Source organism: Zingiber officinale, chromosome 1B (assembly GCF_018446385.1).
Source record: "Zingiber officinale cultivar Zhangliang chromosome 1B, Zo_v1.1, whole genome shotgun sequence".
NCBI lineage: Eukaryota > Viridiplantae > Streptophyta > Magnoliopsida > Zingiberales > Zingiberaceae > Zingiber > Zingiber officinale.
This window is the reverse complement of record NC_055986.1, coordinates 77,322,394-77,346,449: the sequence shown is the minus strand read 5'-3', so window position 1 is coordinate 77,346,449 and position 24,056 is coordinate 77,322,394. Positions and strand designations below refer to the sequence as shown.

At 33.8% G+C, this 24,056-nt stretch overlaps 1 protein-coding gene across 2 annotated transcripts in view; it reads right to left on the bottom strand.

Moving 5' to 3' along the window:
- LOC121968022 (protein SUPPRESSOR OF GENE SILENCING 3 homolog) overlaps window positions 1-24,056 on the bottom strand; it is a 53,017-nt gene that overhangs the window by 17,886 nt on the left and 11,075 nt on the right. For both annotated transcript variants that reach the window (XM_042518553.1, XM_042518547.1), the window contains exon 3: window positions 12,091-12,388. In XM_042518553.1, coding sequence (XP_042374487.1) covers window positions 12,091-12,388 — 298 coding nt within the window. The remainder of the gene's footprint in view (window positions 1-12,090; window positions 12,389-24,056) is intronic.

Below are 24,056 nucleotides of genomic sequence, written 5' to 3'. Positions count from 1 at the left end.
TAAAGGAAAATTCTACAAAATCACAGTTAGACATGCAATGTTATATGGAGCTGAATGTTGGGCTATGACTCGAACACATGAACAGAAGATTAGAGTTGCAGAGATGAGGATGTACAAGAATGGATAAAATAAGAAATATGAGCATTAGAGAGAAAATCGGAGTTACATCTATTGAGGGGAAACTACACGTTTAAGATAGTACAGACATGTACTTATACGACCAATAAATGCTCGATGTGAAACTATAACAAACACGCATATCAAAAAAGAAAGACCAAAAAAGACTTAGTTAGCAACAATAAAACAACATAAAATTTATTTAAATATAGATGATGATATAGTAGGAGATAGAGCTCAATGGCGTAAAATGATCCATATAACCGACTCCACCTAAAGGGATAAAACTTGGTTGTTGTTGTTGTAGTATCACCAGATTGGTAATTGAGATTTTAGATGTAATCAAAGATGATTGAGGTATGACTTTAGTTGAAATTACAAGTATTATTAATAACAACATATCAAAATAAATTATTGTGAAGTATAATAAAATTATAATAAGTGTGTGGATATTGATTCGTAGAGATGATTGTCTTAATTATTGGCTATGATGAGATTAGGCATATTAATTAGAGAATTAATTGCAATAAGTAATCAATTGACTTGAGGTGATGCTTGAGGACAGTTTGGTTAAATAGATACTCAAATGAAAAATGAGGTTTAAATTGTATTAATTGAGAATTGGAAATAATGTGGTAACTTGCACATGTAGTGGAGAAGGTGATGCTGGATAGTCATACATATCATCTATTTTACCTTGTTTATCTGCTTATGTTCTTCTGCCCTTATGTTTTTAGTACTTTATTTGTTCAAACTAACATTGATTTTCATGATTTGTATATATGTGAGCAATGATCAGATATATTCATGCAATTAGATAGTAGTTATATGGGATACCTTACATCATACTAGAGTAAATGGATGTTTGTGATGCTACCATAGGTTAGAACATAGTGAACCTAAGACAGAACGTCATAGTATCTTAGCTGGATGATTTACTAATGGATGCAAATTATATCACGTATGTTTTATTGTAGATAGTCTTAGGCCCATTAGGATAATCACAGACCATATAACAAGTTATACCAATTCCTTCTTACCTCGACTATACCTAGCCTACTGGCGAGTGTGATGTGTTGGACGCAATATACTCCTTGGGTAGTCATGTATGTGTTAGAGCACACACGAGCACCACTCTCTATGGCAGAAAGAAGAGTGTAGGGCCTTCATTCAATGGATGAGTACGGACACTTGGTGGATCACAATTAGCAAATGTGGAGCTCTTGAATAAGTCATTGCATTGCATTTGTTTATCTTTGCATTGTTTACATAGTGATTTGGGTTCCAGTTGCCATTTGGTATTCATGATGGATGAGATTTTCAGCTTTACATACTTTAATTTCGATATTTAAATGGATGTTTGTGTTACATTATTTATGATCCATTAGTTATTGTTAAGTCTTATTTTATACCTATGCTGTTCACATTGTTGTTTCACGTCAAACCTTTCACCTTTGTACTCATTTAATCTTCATTGCCTCCAGTTTCATGTTATCTTTCAAGTTGGTTGCACAAGTAGTTTGCACTGGATATTCATGGGTAATTCTTGCTTCTCAATTGAGGTATAGATTTCGTGATCTGAAATGACTCTAGCCCATGGGCATCGAGTGAAGTCATTTGTTTGGCAAATCAACCTTAGGTAGGGTGAAACAGGAAGAAAGTATATTAGAATGAAGAACTGAGATAATGAAGACAATGATGTATATAAAGGATTTTCAGATGAATGATGCAGGAGATGCAAGCTTAGAAAAATTTAACCATGCACAATATGCGAGAGAAGATGAAAAAAGGGAGGGAAGATGAAAAACAGGAAGGAGGTTGGATATGGGAAGAAAACTAGGAAGAAGAAGATTAAATAGAATCAAAAAGAGAGGAAAGACTAAAAAAAGGTAATTGTCGAAAATTAAAAATTGTGTTAACTTAAAACTTTCTAATACATGGGGCTCTAACCCCTATCTATAAATTGACAATGCAACTTTTAATAAAAATCGTAATAATTCTATCATGGTTTAAAATCTTGACCATGTCGAGGTTCCAGTCCTGGACCGGAATGATACAGTTTCGATATCGTATCGCGTCATGCCAAATTGGTTTCAATATTTTTTAAATATAAAATATATTAACTAAAAAAAATTAATATATATATATATATATATATACATATATATATATAATTAATGGGTTAGTTTTATTACGGTTTAATTAAACCTATTAACATTTTCTCAACTATTACTATTAACTACGACTTGATTGAAATTATTAACCTAAGTTATTTAATTAAAAGCTAAGTTTGACACTTCTCCTTCCTGTTCAGCACCAAAAGTGACCGCGAAGTCCGCGCAACATGTCCGAGCGGTCATAAGGCTCGCGCAATGCATCCTCGACAGCCGTGAGGCTCGCACAACACATCCTCAACGACCGAGGTACCTCAGGCATGCCGATTTCGGTCAGCGAGCAAAACAAAATGTTTTGCCCATACCGAACAAGACGACATGAGATATTAAAACAAAACTTTTAAGGAAACTAGCTACTATCATATCTAATAATTTATAAAATATTTTCCGCCTATATATAGTTACAAAATCCCTTACTCTCCTTCGAGATGATGAATAGATATTTATCATTTCTAACTTGAATATAATACTTCGAAATACTAAGCCACTTAACTCTTTAAACTATATCGGCAAGTTATCCATGTGTAGATACAAAAGGAGGTACAAATTCACGTGCTCTAGTCTCCTTAATGAAGTGTCTATCAACTTTGCTTTGTTCAATCATGTTGGCACTAGATTGTAAATTATAACTTATTATCATAATAAAATCTCATTAGGTGATTTCACTTATCTTCAAGATGTCTAAGATGATGATTTTAACAAAAGTAGTTCACATACACACCATGAGTAATTGCTCGATATTCTACCTCCATATGTTGTTTCATGTTCCTCCATGCCACGTGACTATCACCAAGAAAGGTGCAATATCCAAGGGTTGACCTTCTATCCACCAATGACTGCATAACTAAACCTCCATTTCTTTAAAACAAAATAGTCTTTCTTGGTGTTTCTTTGAGATATTATAATACTCGGCAAGATGATTGCAAATGAGCTTCTTTTGGATCATGCAAGAATTAACTAATCACACTAACTCTGTATGCTATGTATGATCATGTATGAGATAGATAAATAAGTTCTCTACATCTTTCTCTGCTATTCCAAATTTAAGATTTGGATCTATGGGAATACTTATTAGCTTGCATGTTGTCTTGCTTGTTTCTCTTTAAGGAGATATTTCTGTTGGGAGATAAAAAAAATCTTGCTTGGAATGAGCCACATCATTTGTTGCAGTGTTATATTCATCGTTTAAAATTTCATTCCGTGTCTGGTGAAATTACCATTCCGCTTGCCGCCCAACACTAACCCCATCAGCATCGCGGACGCGCGAGTCACAGCGAGGATGTGCGCACCGCGACCTCCGCAGGTTGCGGCGGTGATTCGAAGACCGCTTGCTACCTCAACGGGTCGCAAGGATGCGTAGATGTGCAGGGTGCAAACAGAAAACTTTAAAAAATAGATTAATAATAAAACTTAGGTTAATAATTTCAATCAACTCATATTATAAATAGATAATTTAAATAGGCTTAATGAAACCCTAATAAAACTACCCCATTAACTTAATATATATACATAGATATTTTTTATTTATTTTAATTTAAAATATATATAATAAAAATTTTATTTATTTATCATATAGGGAGCTGCAATCCCATATTTTTTTCTTTTTAAAAAATTTATTATTTTTTTACATTTTACATTTTTTTAATATTTAGATTATATTTTTTATTGTAAATTAAAATATTTTATATTTAAAAAATATCGAAACCATATCGGCATGTTATGATCCTAAAACCGTATCGTTTCGATCATAAATTGAAACTCTGATATGAAGTTTAAACCATGGTTATATTATCAAAACATGTTGTGACTCTCCCTGAAGAAGTGTTTAATAAACAATGTTGATTGTCTTGGCTTTGTCCGTACCCCATGACAATCATAACTTTTGCAAATCATGCCCGTGGTGATCGCTCAAGTCAATATAAGGCTTTGATATAATGTGAGTTTTCAAATTATTTCCATATGCTAGAGGGATCTCCATATAAATTTTTCATCTAGTTCCCTATGCAAATATACATTCTTGACATCATAATTATTCTCCTAATCTGAGTTGGATTCGTGAACTTACATTAGTTCAGAGACAACTATCTTCTTCCTTAAGTATCTTATCAAGTCAGACACTTTCAATGACAGTTGGGATTTCTATGCACACGTTCAGACATAGGATTGAAATAGACTCAAATACTGGCTTGGACAATGGGAATAATGACAGATCGAGCAAGAAATCCCTATCCTTATCTTCTAGAATGACATTCTCCTGCTGAAGATAAGGTTGTGGTGAAGTAAGACGCTTGGTCATTGAAATTAACAACTATCGAGAATTAAAACTTTTTTGATGGAGGATTATAATACTTGTACTCTTTTCTAAGTTGAGGAATAACCTAACGTTTAAAGATAGTAGAAGCATTCTTTAGCATGTTCGATCATCTTCCTCCAAATCTTTATCCTGAGCACACCAAGGAACAAGGCTTGTTAGGATTACCAATAAGAGATCTCAACCTCTCACAACTTCTCACTGTGCTTTAACTTACATTTTATAACTCAAAACTTATAGTAAAATTGGTGGGTAAAAGGAAAAATCGGCAATGAAAGCCAAGCAACTAGAAAAGATTAAGCTATAAAGGCTAGTATAAGTAAATTCAGCTATGAAAGCTCATAGCTGATAACAAGTCGACAATAAAGGTTGATCAACACTAAAAAATCCAGCTAGAAAAGCTACTAAAAAGAACCTCAACTATAAAGGCCACTAAAAGTAAAAATCAAGCTATAAAGGTTGGTAAAAAGGAATCTGATTATGAGAAGGCTAGTAAACGAAATACAGTTATGGAGGCTGGTAAAAAAAATCATCAATCAAAGGCAAGCAAGGGAAAAATTCAACTATGAGGGCTAGTAAAAAGGAATCCAGCTATGCTACTACTACAATAACAACAACAATCAAGTCTTATCCCATTAGGTGGGGTTGGGTATATGGATCTTTTTATGTCATTGAGCTATTCTCCTACTATATCATCAGTTATACTTAAATAAATTTTATCTTATTTTATTGTTGCTAACCAAGTCTTTTTTGGTCTTCCTCTTCCTCGTTTAATATGTGTATTTGTCATAATTTCACATCGCCTAATTGGAGCATTTATTGATCATCTAAGTACATTTCCGTACTATCTTAAACGTGTCTCTCGAAGTTTTCCCTCAATAGATGCAACTCCGACTTTCTCTCTAATTCTCTCATTTCTTATTCTGTCCATCGAATGTCCACACATCCACCTTAACATTCTCATCTCTGCAACTCGCATCTTCTACTCATATGCTCGAGTCATAGTTCAACATTCAGCTCCATATAACATAGCAGGTCTAACTACAGTTTTGTAAAACTTTTCATTATGTTTTAGAGATACTTTATAGTCACATAAAATACCTAACACTCTCCTCCATTTCAATGATTCTGCTTGTATTCTATGCAAGACATCTCTCTCAATCCCTCCATCGTTTTGGAAAAATGATCCTAAATATTTAAACCTCTCAGTTCTGGGCAACTCGTCATCTCCTATCTTAACAATTGTTTCATTACGTCTAATATTACTAAAGTTAAATTCCATATATACTGTTTTTATTCAACTAAGCCTAAAACATTTCCCTTCTAGTGTTTCTCGCCAAGATTCTAGTTTACCATTTACTCCTTCACGTGTTTCATCTACCAAAATTATATTATCTGCAAACAACATGCACAACAGTACTATGTTTTAAATGTATGCAATGAGTTCGTCCATAATTAGTGTAAAAAGATAGGGACTTAGAGCTGATCTTGATGTAATCTTATCTTTATTGAAAATATTTCAGTTACTGCAGTCTTTACTCTAGTCGTTACATTCTCATATATATTCTTAATTAGTTCAATATATGTTATGCTAACACATCTTTTTTTTAGAATTCTCCATATAATTTCTTTGGGACTTTATCATAAATTTTTTCTAAGTCAATGAATATCATGTGTAGATCTTGTTTTTGCTCCCGATATTTTTCAATTAATTGTCTAAGAAGATATATAACTTCTATTATTGATCTTTTAGACATGAACCCAAATTAATTTTCAATCACCGTGATCTCCTTCCTTAATCTTTTTTTCTAAAGTTTCATGGTATAACTCAATAATTTAATACCCCTATGGTTTGTACAATTTTATATGTCTCCCTTATTCTTATATAAGGAAACTACAGTACTTACCCTCCATTGATTAGATATTTTGTTCGTTTTCGATATAATGTTAAATAATTTAATAAGTCATTCAATACCTTGTTTCCCTATGCACTTTCATACCTCTATCGGAATATCATCTAGTCTAACGACTTTTCCATTGTACATCCCATTTAAAGTTTGTTCTACTTCTGAAGTTTGAATTCTATGATAAAAATGTAAATTTCTATACTCATTTAACCTACTTAAATTATCTAAGTTAAGTTGGTCACCTAAATATTCATTAAAAAGTTGATGAAAATACGTCTTCCACCGCTCTTTTATTTCTCCATTGTTTACTAGTGTACCCTATTACATTCATCTTTAATACATTTTCTTTGAATAAAATCCCTTATCTTTCTTTCTCTCACTTAGGTTATTCTATAAATGTCTTTCCCCTTCTTTTGTATTCAATTTTTGATATAATCATTCAAAAATTTTATTCTTTACTTATTCACTACTTTCTTAGCCTTTTTTTGAGTTACTATATATATTTTTAAGTTTTCCTCATCTTATAAATATATAATTCCTTATAATTTGTTTATTTTTCCTTCCCTTTCTCTTATACTTTCTCATTCCACCACCAATGGTGGCAAAAGGTGATTACACTCGCCTCCAGCGCCCCTGCCAACCCGTCTCTGGCTACCACGGAGGAGGCAAATCACGAATGGCTACTAGCCTTTGGAATAGAAACTGGCACATAAGGGAGGGGAACTAAAGTACTTATTCTCCATTGATCAGATTTTTTTTCGTTTTCAATATAATGTTAAAAAAATTTGTAAGTCATTCAATACCTTGTTTCCCTATGCACTTTCATACCTCTATCGGAATATCATCTAGTCCAATGACTTTTCTATTGTGCATCCCATTCAAAGTTTGTTCTACTTCTGAAGTTTGAATTCTACGATAAAAATTTAAATTTCTATACTCATTTAACCTACTTAAATTACCTAAGTTAAGTTGGTCACCTAAACCTTTATTAAAAAGTTGATGAAAATACGTCCTCCACCGCTCTTTTATTACTCCATCGTTTACTAGTATACCCTATTGCATTCATCTTTAATACATTTTCTTTGGATAAAATATCTTGTCTTTCTTTCTCTCACTTAGGCGATTCTATAAATGTCTCTTTCCCCTTCTTTGGTATTCAATTTTTGATATAATCATTCAAAAGTTTTATTCTTTACTTCATTCACTACTTTCTTAGCCTCTTTTTGGGCTATTATATATTTTTTAAAAATTTTCCTCATTCTTACAAATATATAATTCCTTATAAGTTGTTCATTTTTCCTTCACTTTCTCTTATACTTTCTCATTCCACCACCAATGGTGACAAAAGGCGACTATACTCGCCCCAACGCCCCTATCAGCCTGTCTTATAGCCAATACGGAGGAGGTAAATCACGGGTGACTACTAGCCTTTGAAATAGTGGCTGGCGCATAAGGGAGGGGAACTAGAGTACTTACCCTCATTGATCAGACATTTTTTTCGTTTTCAATATAATGTTAAATAATTTTGTAAGTCATTCAATACCTTATTTCCCTATACACTTCCATACCTCTATCGGAATATCATCTAGTCCAACGGCTTTTCTGCATCTCATTTAAAGTTTGTTCTACTTTTGAAGTTTGAATTCTACGATAAAAATTTAAATTTCTATACTCATTTGACCTACTTAAATTATCTAAGTTAAGTTGGTCACCTAAATCTTCATTAAAAAATTGATGAAAATACGTCTTCCACCGCTCTTTTATTACTCCATCGTTTACTAATGTATCCTATTACATTCATCTTTAATATATTTTCTTTGGATAAAATCTCGTCTTTCTTTCTCTCACTTAGGCTATTCTATAAATGTCTCTTTCCTCTTCTTTTGTATTCAATTTTTAATATAATCGTTCAAAAGTTTTATTTTTTACTTCATTCACTACTTTCTTAGCCTTTTTTTGGGCTATTATATATCTTTTTAAAAAAAAATCATTCTTACAAATATATAATTTCTTATAAGTTATTCAATTTTCCTTCATTTTCTCTTATACTTTCTCATTCCACCACCAATGGTGGCAAAAGGCGACTACGCTAGCCCTCACCACCCCCGCCAACCCGTCCTAGGGCCAACACAGAAGAGGTAAATCACGTGTGAATATTAGCCTTTGGAATAGTGACTAGCGCATGAGGGAGGCATTTACCTCGGCTATGCCGAGATTCAAACCCCAAAACTCATAGTGGCAGCACCTCATGCGCTAGCCATTAGACCGTCCCGAGGGGACTCTCATTCCACCACCAAGATTCCTTACTTAGTGGTGTATGTCTCTTTAACTCACCAAGACACTCTTAGCTACTATTTTCAACTTTGATATCATTTTATCTCATGTCATATTAGAGTCACCATATATTTCATCTAATGCTTATACTCTTGCTTTCTCCTTAAATATATTTTAATTTTCATCTTTTAACTTCCACCACTTAATTCTAGGAGTCATATATATTTTCTTTCTATTGAAACTATGCTTGAGACGTATATCCAACACTACTAATCTATGTTTGGATAGTTAAGTTTTGTCCAGAAATGACCTTATAATATTCTTTTGAACGTAACAAAGTATTCTTCTCTTTTCTTAAAAAACGTATTAATTAATATAAGGTAATATGCTATCGTAAAATCTAATATAGTTTTCCCTTCTTTTCATTCCGACATGCTCATTTAGATCACCTCATATTAAAATCATTTCATTTAGCGGAATATTTTGTAATACTTCATCTAAGTCATCCTAAAACCTTGATTTAGTAGCTTCATCTAATCCTACTTACAATGTATATACGCTAATTATATTAAGAATTTCTTTCGCCACTATTATCTTAAGTGCTATAATTTTATCTCCTTTTCTAACTACTCCTACAACTTCATCCTTTAACGAACTATGTACAATAATTTCTAATTCATTTCTTGCTTTAATTTTTCCTGTGTACTATAACTTAAAACATGAATTCTCTATCATCTTTGCCTTCTCGCCTACCCATTTTCTCTTATAAAAAAAATTCTTAGACTATTAGTATTTTGTCTCTTATACACACAAAATATTAATTTTTCTCCTAATCATCGTATCTACTACCTCCATTGATTTACCAGTGAGGGTTCCTATATTCCACATTCCAACTCTTAGACTATTAGTTTTTCTATCATATTTGTTCTTATACAACCTATAGTGTAAAAACTCTTTCTTATTTAACATTACACCCAAGTTCTCATGGAGATGGAGGGGTCCTTGCCGATACGTTCCAGTCGGACCCTGCAATGCAAACTCTTGCATATTTAGTACTACACCCGAGTTGTAGAGATGTAGCGGTCTTTGTTGAGACATTACAATCGGACACTACAACGTGTTCCTTCCGGGGAACAACCTAACATTAGCACAATAATTTAATGAATTCGTTCATTGAATATTTGTGTGGATGTGTGGACATACGAAGATGGACAAAATAAGGAATGAGAGCATTAGAGAGAAAGTCGGAGTTGCATCTATTGAGGACAAACTCCGAGAGACACGTTTAAGATGGTACGGACATGTACTTAGACGACCAATAAATGCTCCAGTTAGGCGATATGAAACTATGATAAACATGCATATCAAACGAGGAAGAGGAAGACCAAAAAAGACTTGGTTAGTAACAATAAAACAAGATAAAATTTATTTAAATATAGATGATGATATAATAGGAGACAGAGCTCAATGGCGTAAAAGGATTCATACAACCGACCCCACCTAGTGGGAAAAAGCTTGGTTGTTGTTGTTGTTGTTGTTGTTCATTGAATATTTGTCATAGTTTTAATGCTGGTTGGCAACCTAACGCAATGAAGAAATCCAACTATGACGATGATAAAAGAAAAAAAAGGCAATGAAGCCCGAGTAAAAGGTAAATATTCAACTATGAAAGCCCGTAAAAAGGATCCTAAAAAATTAAAGAAAAAATCAACAATGAAGACCAAGCAAAAGAACAAAAAAAAAAAGAAATCAAGGCCGGTAAAAAGAATATGAGAAAAGTTGACAATGAAGGTCAAGCAAGATAAATTGTCGATGATGGAGTCTAAGAAAGGAATCCAACTATAAGGACAGGTAAAAAAATTTGAAGGACGATAGGAATCCAACTTCGAAAGCCAGTAGAAGAAATCCAACTATAAAAGCTAGTAAAAGGAAATATAAAACTAAGAATGGATGAGAATAAGAAATTAATGGTGGTGATGAGTTAATTATTGGAATCTGAAGGAGCAATTTTTCCTTGTAATTGATCACTCCTGCAAAAGATGAAGAGATAAAGGATGCAATAGAGAAATAAAAGGAAAGGAAAGAGAATAAAATAAAGACTGAGAGGAGCAATAAAGGAGGAACCAGTGGAGTTTTTATGGAATAAAAAGGGAAACAAAGAGAGGAAAGGAACCATGCAATTAAGAAAATAGGAAAGGCATTTACAAGAAAAAAATAAGATGGTAACGACATGAGCAATTAATATAAGCCTAGAGCGGCTGATAAAAAAGGTTATCCGCAAGGGCATTATCAGAGAAGGGAAAAAGATTTTAATTGAAAGTGGCGGGAGAAAAAAATAATATTAGAATTATAATTGAAAGAGAGAAGCAAAAAAAGAAAAAGAATTATTTCATTGATTTATTAGTGTAGTCTAATAAGCATATTTATACAAATTGTCTAACCAATGTATGGAAAACATTATGACAATTGTGTTGATGGTGGAAATAAACTGGTGAAAGGTGGAGATATTATGTGGTGGATGAAATGACAAGGAGGCAATTGAAACAAAAAAGAACAAGATAAATGTTTAGAAGATAAAAAAATGTAGATCACACAAAAAGATGTAGACAAAAGGAGGGGCGGGAAGGAAAAAGAGGACAAAAAGAATAATAATAGAAAAATCTAAACAAAAAGAGATGAGTAAAAGACTAGGTAAAGAAAATTAAGATAAAGAGATGATAAATTAGGAATAAAATATAAAATACAAAATTAAAAAAAAAAGAGTTAAGAAAGAAGGAATCAAATCAAGTATCAAAGTAAGAACAATTCATGGATAAGGGCAATGTTGAAGCTTCAAGACTTCTATGGAAACTAGCTACGCTATCATAATATTTTTTGCGTATATATGGTTACAGAATCATGTATTCCCACAATAGCATTCATTAGATAAAGGGGGAAAAGGATACATGAAAGGGAGGAGGAAGGACGCACTTTGATAATGCTATCAAACTCTTGCAACACAAGATACAAAACGAAAATGGCTAGGGGGGAAAGAAGACCAAATATTCCTTAATTTTCTACTCTAAAAGTACATAATTTAATAAATATATTATAATTCCAACCTTTACTGCTTCACTCATCAATTGTAAAAAAATTATCGTTGAATAACAAATCAGGTATGTAAAGCAGAACCAAAACTTCATTGAAACATATAACAAAAGAAAGAACATTCACAAGGAAGCCATGGTCTTTCAAAACCACCTTTCCCTCATATAATATCTGATGTCATCTGTAATACACAGCAGTAAAATAGATAAGAAAGACATACCTTGACAGTGGTAGTTGAAGGTATCCAGATCTTCTTTTCGTGCTAGGTAACCATACAGTTGACGTTTACCACCAGCAGAGAATAGATTTCGCCGAGGATGTTCCCATGCACCTCTACTGGTTCCTTGCTCTGCAAAGTGCTTATGCAGCCGCTCAGCTTCCAAATAGCCCATTGCACTAGCTTCAAAAACCAAAACACTCATTCCTCGATGCCCATTAGGTCCATAGGAATGGCGGGCCTTCACTGCTGCATACGTACTGAAATAATCAAGTAGCTCTTGGTTTCCCATACCTAGCCACTGTATCATTGAACAAAATGAGACAAAATATGGATCAAATTCTCATATACAGCAGATGTAAGAAAGAAGAAACAGGAGCACTACGTTTGCAGGATGCTAATACCAGAATATTTTTTGATATATTAGCATGAGTGTGATGCAAGTTCAATTGATTTGTAATATTAGCAAAGTGAACTCAATGGATAAAATGCTGTACAAAAATTCTCCAAAAGATTCAAAAACACAAAACTACTTAGCTTATGGGGCATGTAAAGGAGGATTTCCGATATACTAATTGCAATATTTTGACAAAAAGTATTCAAATTAGTGAAAGTAGAATAGGATTTGCTGACAAAATTTCACTTGAAAATTATGATAAAATCAAAGGCTACAAAAAAGTATACATGCTCACTCTTAAGCTTTCTCCAAAGTCTTCATCCAAGAACACAAGCTAATTTCTTTTCCAAGTAAATCCAATTACACAGACTTTCATTAAGAATTCTGCACCAACAAGTTCTTCAAAAGATTGAGTGAAAGAATAGAAATTTGGATATAATACAGCCTAGAACCGCAAATATAAGGAAAAGATCAATAGCAGAGAACTTTTAGCTGAAAGACTATCTGCACATAAAAAAGGGAAGGATTTCATATAGAATGAATAACTGCTAGGCCAGCCTATCAATAAGGACCCAAAATGTTTCTTAAGTCGGATATAAACCATAGTTTAAAATCTCGAGGCGTATTAGAATTCCGGTCTATGACTAGAACGATACGATTTAGGTACCATATCGTACAAATATGGTTTCATAATCTTTTAAATATAAAATAAACTAACTAAAAATAAAATATTTAAAAAAATAATATATAAATATATATATATAAAGAAATTTCTAAAAAAAGAAAAAAAAATTGAGATAAATAAATAAATAATTTATTTAATATTTTAGAATTAAAATAAATAGAATATATAGTTAATTAAATAATTTTATTAGAGTTTAATTATGACTATTTAGATTATCTCTATCATAGAGTTAATTAAGATAATTAATCTAGTTTTAATTAAAACCTCCTAGTCTCAACACGCGACCTCTCCGCTGCCACGGAAGTCACTGACTCCTCCGCGGTGTTTTTAAATATAAAACATAATAATTAAAAATAAATATTTTAAAAAATAAAAAATATAGAGATAAATAAATAAATAAATATTATATGTTTTTGAAATTTAAATAATATATAATTAATTAAATAATTTTATTAGGATTTAATTAAGCCTCTTTGGATTATCCCAATCATAGCTATGAGTTAATTGAGATAATCAACCCATAAGTTCAGTTTTAATTTTTAAAAAAAGACTCGCTCGCGCCCCCCCCCCCCCCCCCCCCACCCCCACCCCGATGCTGCCCGGGGGGTTACAAATCCCCTCCGGTGCGCCCCCTCCGACCCCTGTCACACGAACCCTCCAACGCTGCCCCGAGGTCGTACAAACCCTCTGACGCAGCCTGGGGCTGCGTGATCCCTCCAACACAGCCACTAGGCACCTCCGAAGAAGCCGCTAAGGTCGCGCGACCTTCGGCGTGGCCATGGGGATCATACGATGTAACGTCACGGCCCCTTGGGCAGCCACACTAGCGGCCCCTAATGGTCCCTTGGGCGGCCAGCGACCCCTTATGTCGTCATCTGACGACCCTCGGTCGTGCCGTTACTCACAAGGACTTCCCACCCCTGGCCAGTGGATTTTTGCCTTCCCCAGGATTAATCCTGGTAGCCAAGTGAGCATCGCTGTGAGTAACGGCACGGTCGAGGGTCGTCGAATGATGACATAAGGGATCGCCAGTTGGACCGTCATTGTGGCCGCCCAAGGGACCATCAGGGGCCGTCAGTTGGGCCGCTAGTGTGGTCGCCCAAGGGGCCGAGGGGTCGTGGCGTTACAATAAAAATACGCCTTTTTATTGTAACGACCTGGCCCCTTGGCGGTCCCTTGGGCGGCCCAACTGGCGACCCCTTATGTCGTCAACCGACGACATAAGGGGTCACCAGTTGGGCCGCCCAAGGGACCGGTTGGGCCGCCCAAGGGACCGCCAATTGGGCCGCCCAAGGGGCCAAGTCGTTACAATAAAAAGGCGCCTTTTTATTGTAACATCACGGCCCCTTGGCCGGCCACACTAGCGGCCCCTGATGGTCCCTTGGGCGGCTACAATGGCGGCCCAACTGACGACCCCTTATGTCGTCATCCGACGACCCTCGGCCGTGCCGTTACTCACAAGGACTTCTCACCCCTTGCCAGTGAATTTTTGCCTTCCCCAGGATTCGAACTCTAGATCTCCAGGTTAAATACTAGAGTTTATGAATCCTGGTAGCCAAGTGAGTGGCCGCTCACTTGGCTACCAAGATTCATAAACTCTACTATTTAAGCCTGAAGGAATATTGCATCCTTTAGAGGCTTGGTGCTTTGATAGTTTGAGAAATTGCCTATAAGCAGATTCAGTAACTTTAAGGAATTCGCCCAGTAGTTGGAAGCACTCAATATAAGTAATTGGAATATGACAAGTGCAAAGGGAAACAAGCAACTAGAATATTTATTAACAGGTTTATAAAGGAGGCTCTCCTGGCAGATGACTCAATCCCTCCACAATACCAACCTGTTTTACTCAACCGGATAATGTATTCCTGTTTCCTCAGCTTGGCTTTCTTTCAAGTATTATCAACTCAGAGATATGGGCTAACAAGACATCCCTGTTCATTTGAAGAAACTTTTCAAATAGATCATATGGCAAAGAAAGTACCTGCTCTTTCCTAGTCAATCTTCTTTTGAGGGGTGCAAAGGTAAACATATAGAGTGTCAAGTTTAGAACGTACAATAGTTCAAATGTATAACATATACCCTTTTACTAGTTAGCTTGCCTTTCTTTCAAGTATTATCAACTCGGTAATACTTGACAAGCTACTTCACAACTCTCAATTGTTATTAGCACTCTCTAAGGCTTCAAGCAAGGTAATCATTCAATAACTACCTACTTCACAACTCTCAATTGTTATTGGCAACAGGTGGATATCTTTGAAACCCATAATTGAAAGTGTTCTTAAGAAGACCAAACATATTTCAAGAGATTTGTGAGACCAAGAGAATGTCTAAGATTTTTATGGGACTTAATCAGTCTCTGGTTGCAATAAGGGGTAGAATCCTCGACACAAAACCACTATCAAATCTTTGGGAGGCATTTTCAAAAGTCCAAAGGGAAGAAAGCCGTATGCGGGTAATGTTGGGACAACCAAACCCCAAAATTCAGCCTCTCAAGTCAAACTGTAGCAAGTGCTAGCTGCCCAGAATCCTGCTCACAACATGAATGACAATCGGCCGAAGAAAGGACGCGTGTGAGAAAGCAAGGACACACCAAAGACACATGTTGGCAGCTTCAAGGGAGAGCAGCGAATTGGAAGCCCTCCCGAGACCGCGAAGCAAAGGGAAATGTCGCAGCCACACCCATGACATAGTGTGACAACTCGGTTCCTTTCAGAGTGACAATTCGATTCCTTTCTTTAAGGAACAACTTGATATTCTCCAACAGCTCAAGGCAAACATATTGCTTCAATCAACAATGCACACATCTACCCACTTCCCTTGGATTGTGGATTCTGGCACTTCAGAGCACATGATAGGTGATAGATCACTTTTCTCCACTTTTTCACTATGTGAAACCGTAATTGATGCGTATAGCAAATGGGACATGTGCTAAAGTAGTTGGGACAGAACCATTCATCTCTCAAGCACACTAACTCTACATTCTGTGTTATTTGTTTTTGACCTTGATTGTAATTTTGTGTCTGTTTGTAGATTAAATAAATATCTCAATTGTGAGACTAAATTCCTTTCTAACTCTTGTGTGTTTCAGGACTTAAGCACCGGGAAGACGATTGGCAATGCTGTGTTCAAGGCCTTTACTTCCTTACTGTTTATCTATCTTCCCGTCATTTAGTTAGTCACATATGTCAATTAAGTCTCGTGATAGTAGTTAGTCCAATAAAGAAAGTGATATTATAATGTGGCACTTTCAACTTGGTTATCCCAATTTTTCATATTTAAGGTATTTGTTTCCCTCACTCTTTATTAATAAAAATTCGAGTTTGTTTCAATGCGAAGTTTGTCAAATTGCAAAACATACTCGAAACACTTACTCTCCCAGACAATATAAGCATACACATCCTTTTGCTCTCATCCATGGTGACATACCATTTCGTACTCTGAGTCTCACAAACTCAAGGTGGTTCCTACTATTAGTTGATGATCACACTAGATTATGTTAGGCATTCCTAATGAAAGACAAATCAGAAGCGAAACACATCTTCCATAACTTCCATATCATGGTAAAAAACCAATTCAAAAGTGATACAAAAGGAAAACTATGCAAACTCAAAAAGCCATTGTATGGCCTAAATAGTCACCAAGAGCGTGGTTTGACAGATTCACAAGTCTTAAAGAATGATGGATACTCTTAGTCACAAGCTGATCACACTTTGTTCACTAAGTACTTCCCAAATGGGAAAATCACAATTTTCATTGCGTATGTTGATGACATTATCCTTTCATGAAATCATGGTAATAAAATTAGAAGACTCAAGTCTCTCATGTCCAAAGAATTCGCGATCAAAGACTTAAGGCACTTAAAGTATTTCTCAGGAATGGAAGTGGCACGAAGCAACAAAGGCATATCTATTTCCCAATGCAAATACGTACTTGATATGTTGCACGAAATTGGAATGAGTGGGTGCAAGCCGAATGAAACTCCCATGGATCCCAATACTAGGTTTATGCCTAGAACTGATGAATTAGTGGCTGACAAGGGACAATACCAAGAGTTAGTGGGTAAGCTGATCTACCTAACTCATACACATCCGGACATAAGTTTTTCAATGAGTCAATTTCTAAGTAATCCATCTATGTATCACAGAGGTAGTGAATCGTATATTGAGACACCTAAAGAAAGATTCAGGGAAAGGTCTTATGTTCAGAAATCATGCAACAGATCTTTAGAAGTATATACTGATGCTAATTGGGCAGGGTCTCCAAATAAAAGAAGGTCTACATTAAGATATTGCTCTTTTATTTGGGAAAACCTAGTAACATGACAAAGCAAGAAGCAAATTGGTCGCTAGAAGTAGTGTAGAAGCTGAGTTTAGAGCACTAGCCTCGGTATTTGCAAGGGTATATGACTAAAACGACCGCTAAACAATTTCAAAGTTGAGATATCAAGCCCAACTCAAATCTTATGTGACAACCATTTAGCTATAACAAATGCCAAGAATCTTGTCCACCATGACGGTACCAAACATGTGGAGATTGATTGATGATGATATGTCAATCACCGTCAACTACATTCTATCAAAGCATCAAAGCCTTATTCAAACCTAATCTAAGTGAGATGAACACGATCCTTGGGTTGGAAAGTATCTACCGCCTAGATTGAGGGGGAGTTACAAATTTGATTTGATATTGTATACTTTGCCAGATTTGATTTGATAATAGTTGTAATTGATTAGGAGATATTATGTGATTTCAATTTCTTAAATAGGAGTATATAATTTGTATATAAAAGGAGGCAAGGCTATTGAAATAAAAGAGAAGTTTTCTAGAATCGTATAATAGTTTAATCGGATTTGATATTCCACTACCCTTTTCCTAAACAAATCTATCATTGATTTAGCAGGAGTATTAACAGAACCCACAAGTGTTTGTCAAGTTGAGCTTGAGCTAAAGTCAAAGCCTACGTGATATATATATATATATATATTATTTGCCTGAGCACTGTGAACCACCAGGTATCATGGCTCTCATCCAAAGATAAGGATATAGACAGTCTCTTAGCAACCTCATTTTAACGAACTTGGAAACTTCAATCAACCTGATCAATAAGAAGCTAATCCACTTCAAATTCTCAGGCCACCATGCCATGTTTAACTCGAAGCTTAATCAATTATTTCTAACCTTCTCAATAGGACTACTACAACCAAGAAACTCGCTCGAACTTGCACAAGTTGCACCTTTTGGGTAGAATAACTAAATATGTGAATTCAATTTAACCTGATATGAACTTACAAATTTAACAATGCTTCAACATCTGAAATTATTTCATTAATTGTACTTATGTTGTTTAGCATTGTCAAGCAAATAGTGATACAAATTGACCAACTTACAAATTTAACAAATGCTAATCTGATCTTTATCAGAAAATTGGGCAATCCATGCAGATCAATGGAAAAGTTCAAAACATAAGCTACAAAGGTAAAGAAATTAATTGGAAAGTTCTTAGATATCATTCTAAAATGGACAAAATCAACTTAAATTTAATGAACCAGGCCAATTTTAGAATACCTAACCAAAGGTTTAAGATTTTGAAGCATGTCAGAATTTCAGTATTAGACCAGAACCAGAACGATACAATTTCAGTATGTATCGTGTTGTGCCAATTTAGTTTCGGTACTTTTTTATTTTTAAATATAAATATATATTAATTAAAGATTATTTTTGTTAATATTTGAGTGCTAAAAGGGAACCTTGGTGCAACGATAAAGTTGCTTCTTTGTGACCTGGTCATGGAAACAGCCTCTCGCAAAAAAGCATGATAAGACTGCGTACAATGGATCCTTCCCCGATACTCGCATGGTGGGAGGTTCGTGCACCGGGCTGCCCTGTTTTTTTATTTGAGACCCACATATGCACACTCTTGATTTATTTAAAGTGTCGTCTATTGAGTTGATATTTTCATAAAATATTTTCATTTTCGATAATGTAAATTTTGTTTGAAAGAACAAATATTTTATGTAATTATGTGAAGTTTATTTATAAGCATTTGATAAGAACCTTGAGCATTAAGTATCAAATTTTTTATATTGGCATAATAACAACATAACAAACAAACTATTATATTAGGCAAAATAATTTAAAATTTTATTATTTAAATTTAATTTAATTTAATTTTTCTTATAATTATTAGAATAGATAAAAAAATAAAAAAATTTAAATTTTGAAACATAAAATATTATATTTAGGTTGAAACTATAATAAATAAATTTACTTAATTTTATAATTAAAAAATTAAAATTGTATTCTACTAAATTAAATTTAGATAAATTACAATAAACCTAATGTGGTCCGACCCTTCCCCAGAACTCGTATTGATAGGAGTTTCGTGCATAGGACTAACCTTTTTATAATTAAAAAATTAAATATACAAAATTGGATTCGAACTCAACTAAATTAAATTTGAAATTTCCATATTCAAGATTTTTTGATAAAATCATATTTAAATTTGAAAATAAAGGTTTCTTAAAATAAAATGTTACAAAACTTAGAATTCAAGAAAATGGTTACTGATATTAAATACCAAATCTAATTTATTTAAATTTTTATATTTGAAATTATTTTTTAAAAAATGAATATCCAATCAAACTAAATGAAATAAACATTTTAAGTTTTATAATCAGTAAAAGTACATTTAGGATTAAACAAAATTTATCCTGTAGATAAAGTGATTAAGATTAAGCCCGTTCAAGTTACACTCAATGTGGATTTATTTTAGCAACATATTTAAAAAGAAAAGTATAAAAAAGGTAGTGAAATTATTTCCATTATTTATATTATGCATTATTAATAAATTGTTTTTAATGAAGCAAAATATACATCATTCTTACCATTATTTTTATACATCTGTTATCCTATCAAATAATTGAGTTTAATTTTTTTTTTTTGATTTTTTTCCCTAACAATTTTAGTTTCACCAATATTACCACTACTCAAAGATTTTATCATTTAATCTTGATATACAATTTTTTATAATTTAGGTATCTAGCTTTTGGAACCAACTAATCAAGGTTCTAAAATTCGCTAGGCGCTAGAACAGCACCTAGCGCCTAAGCCGCCTACGCAGGGATAGGCGTCGCTAGGCGCATTCCACGGTATCAACATAAATTACGTAATAAATCACATACTTGAACACAGTAACATCAAATTTAAAATAAGTTCACAATTACACAATAAAATATTACAAATTTATTCTACTTCTTTTCCATAATTTTTAACAACTTGTTCTTCATCGGACACAAACTCAATATCATCATTGTGATCCTCCTCTTCTTCTTCGAATGCAAAATCATCCTCGTAAAGTTCTCTCACTCTAGAACTTCTTCGGGGTCGTAGATTTTCATCTGCTCCACTTGCTTGATCAACTATTTACCATGTGAGCCCAGAATCTAGTTCAACTTTATCATCTTTCCCACCATCCACAATCCAACCTTAAAGTTTAAAGCTAGTACATCGAATCATTCCATTTTTTTTCACAACCAATAACATTAAATTGGACAAATACTAGTTCAATGTCACTCTTAGCAAGTTTGGTGTGTGAGCACCATATGTACTCCACCATGCACATGGATTAAATGTATCATCATTTTTTTCACATGCTTTTGCTGTCAATATTTTTTCAAATAACAATCTTGTCTCTACATTTTGTAAATTCCTTATTAATAATTATATCATGTAGATTTAACTCATTGGCGTGCAAAATTTTCAAGCATTCAAAAATCTCAGTCGCGACCTCCTCAAAAAGAGGAATAGAACTATCTTTATAGTAAAAATAGGGATTCAATAAAAATGCAGTGGTATGCAATGATATATCAAGTCTATCATCATTTTTGACTCAAAGATCACTATGATAGACTGATAATTTGATTCCACATTGTTCAGGCCACTTTGATATCTTCTTTAACTTGTAAAAGCTCCTCATATAGAAACCCCATGGATGACTTCCTATCTCCATCTACCAATCAAAAAACTCTTACCAAAGAAGTAAATATTTTCAAATAAAGTGTCACACCATTCTAAAAACTCATGCTCATCACAGTAAAGTAAGTCAATTTCTTTGTTTATTTTTGACCATTTACATTTCTCCCACATATCACTTGTAAACATGACTCTTAAACTAGATTTTTTTCAATCAAACTTTGCAATGTAAGGAAATTTGATACAAATATAATAACTCCTGGTCGGACTATGTCTCTCTTCTATATGAAATTTTTAATCAATGACAAAGTCTTATAGTGAGCATAAATGAAAATGGTAAAAAACTTGACTTGCTCAGTAATCTTTTTATATCGTAGAAGTTTACCAATACTTTCAAGCATGAGATAAATGAGTTGCACATGAACTCCAAAAAATCCCAAGTCGCTTTTCTCTCATCAATTTAGCTACAATCACATTGTTAGTGGCATTGTCTATTACAATCTGAACAATATTATAAGCTCCTACTTGTTCAACACACTTGTCAACATACTCAAAAATAAGTTTCATAGTATGTGTCTCGTCTGAAGACTCCTTAGACTCTAAAAATATAGTACTTTGCTTGTAATTAACACACAAATTTAAGATGCTTCTTTTTTATCACTCCATGCATCTGTCATGATCGAGCACTCATTCTTCTTCATGTTTCTTCAGCAGTTTCTTTGTTCTTTCAACTTTGACTTTCGGCAGTGACTCCCTAAGTTGATCTTGAGTTGGAAGCTTAAATCATTGTCCAAATTGACCCACTGCCTCCATTAGTTGCTTGAAGTTATCATTATCAACAGCATTAAATGGGATTCCATTTTCATAGACTCATCTCCCAATATATTGTTGAACTTATTGAGTTCTCTTATTGAAAAAAGCTTCATTTATATTTTTCTACAAAGCACTTTACCCCCAGAACCTACATTTTCTGGAACAATTACCGATGCATATCTATCCATGGGGCCAAGTGGAAGAGGTTTTTTTAATTCTATCTATCCCTTCAATTTCAAGACCTTCTTCTTCGTATAGAGAAATAATCATCTCGGCTCTACAACTTTGCTCTTCCATTATTTTATTCTTCTTTCTGTTCCTCTTTCTTTGTTTGCACTTACTTTTGTCTTCTTGAGATGATTTTAGAAACCAAATCATTATCCAATTGCTCCATTAGTTGCTTGAAGTTATCACTATCCACATCATTAAATGGGATTCCATTTTCATAAACTCATCTCCCAATATATTGTTAAACTTGTTGAGTTCTCTCTTTGAAAAGAGCTTCATTTATATTTTTTTACAAAGCACTTTACCCCCAGAACCTACATTTTCTGGAACAATTACCGATGTATATCTATCCATGGGGCCAAGTGGAAGAGGTTTTTTAATTCCATCTATCCCTTTAATTTCAAGACCTTCTTCGTCTAGAGAAATAATCATCTCGACTCTACAACTTTGTTCTTCCATTATTTTATTCTTCTTTCTATTCCTCCCTTCTAAAATAATCTATTTGCACTTATTTTTATCATTAAGATGTTTTTCGACAACCAGATACATTTCCAGGTATATTTCCTATTTGCTCCTTGATCTTATACTCCCCCAATATCATTTTTTCACACAACTTACATTTAATTTTGTCGAGGTTCTTAAGATCAATCAACATTCCATACTCTCATCCAATGTCATTTGACTTTCTCCCAAGAATTCCGGATTCAGGTTGAGTGACTGATGTCATCAAAGATGGATTGCTTATCATTGTAATTATGATAACCTAAAAGTGATTTAAGTAGGGGTGTAAACGAGTCAAGCCACACGTGAGCTATTCGGGTCTTGGTTAGAAAAAAAAAGTCTGTTCGAGTTTGTTTGATTAAATTAACGAGCCGAACTTGAACTTGATTTCAAGCTCAAAAGCATCAAGCCGAGCTCGAGCTTTACAGTATTTAGTTCATGAGCTCGCGAACATGTTCGTTTAGAGGCTCACGAACGTGTTCATTAAGAGGCTCGCGAACATGTTCGTTAAGAGGCTCGTTTATCTTATTATATATATATATAATTATTATAGCTAATTATCTTAAATGACCTCGAACTAAGCTTGTTTAATTTTTAAACAAGCTTTTGTCGAGTCGAGCACGAGCTATTTAATTTTATTACTAGGCGAACTCGAGCTTAAGAACTAAAGCTCGAATCGAACTCGAGCCAAGTTCAAGCTTAGGGATAACGAACTGAGAACGAACTCGAGCTTCTTACTATTCGGCTTGGCTCGATTCGATTACACCCCTAAATTTAAGAATAAATTTAGTATATAAATCAGTAAAAAAATATTATCATAATATAAATGTGATTTATATAAATTAATAAAATTTATTAGAATTTTTTTAATTTTAAATATAAAATTATGAATATAAATATGATTTATATAAATTAATAAGATTTATTAGAATTTTTTTATTTTAAATATAAAATATCATAATATAAATTAATTAATAATATTTATTAAAATTTTAAAATTTTCAATATCATATTATTAGAAAATAAATTAATAAAATTTATGAAAAGATTTTAATTTTAGATATATTTTTTATATAGTTTATTGGGATAATTAGTTAGGGTGTATAAAAGCCTATTCGAATTACCCTATTTAAGTTAGGAGTTATTGAATTAAATAAACAATAAATTATTTTTTTTAAAAACATCACAGCACTGAACGCTCTACGGCGGACGGGCTCCCGGACACGTCCCGCAACGCTCGCAAGAGGAAAAAAATTGCATAAAATAAATTATTGAAAAACTTACCGATCATCGAACATATGCTTCTGGAAGAGGCGAGACGCAAAGGAGGCGAGAGGCAATTGAACCAGCGTGAGCAGATGAATCGGATAGGAT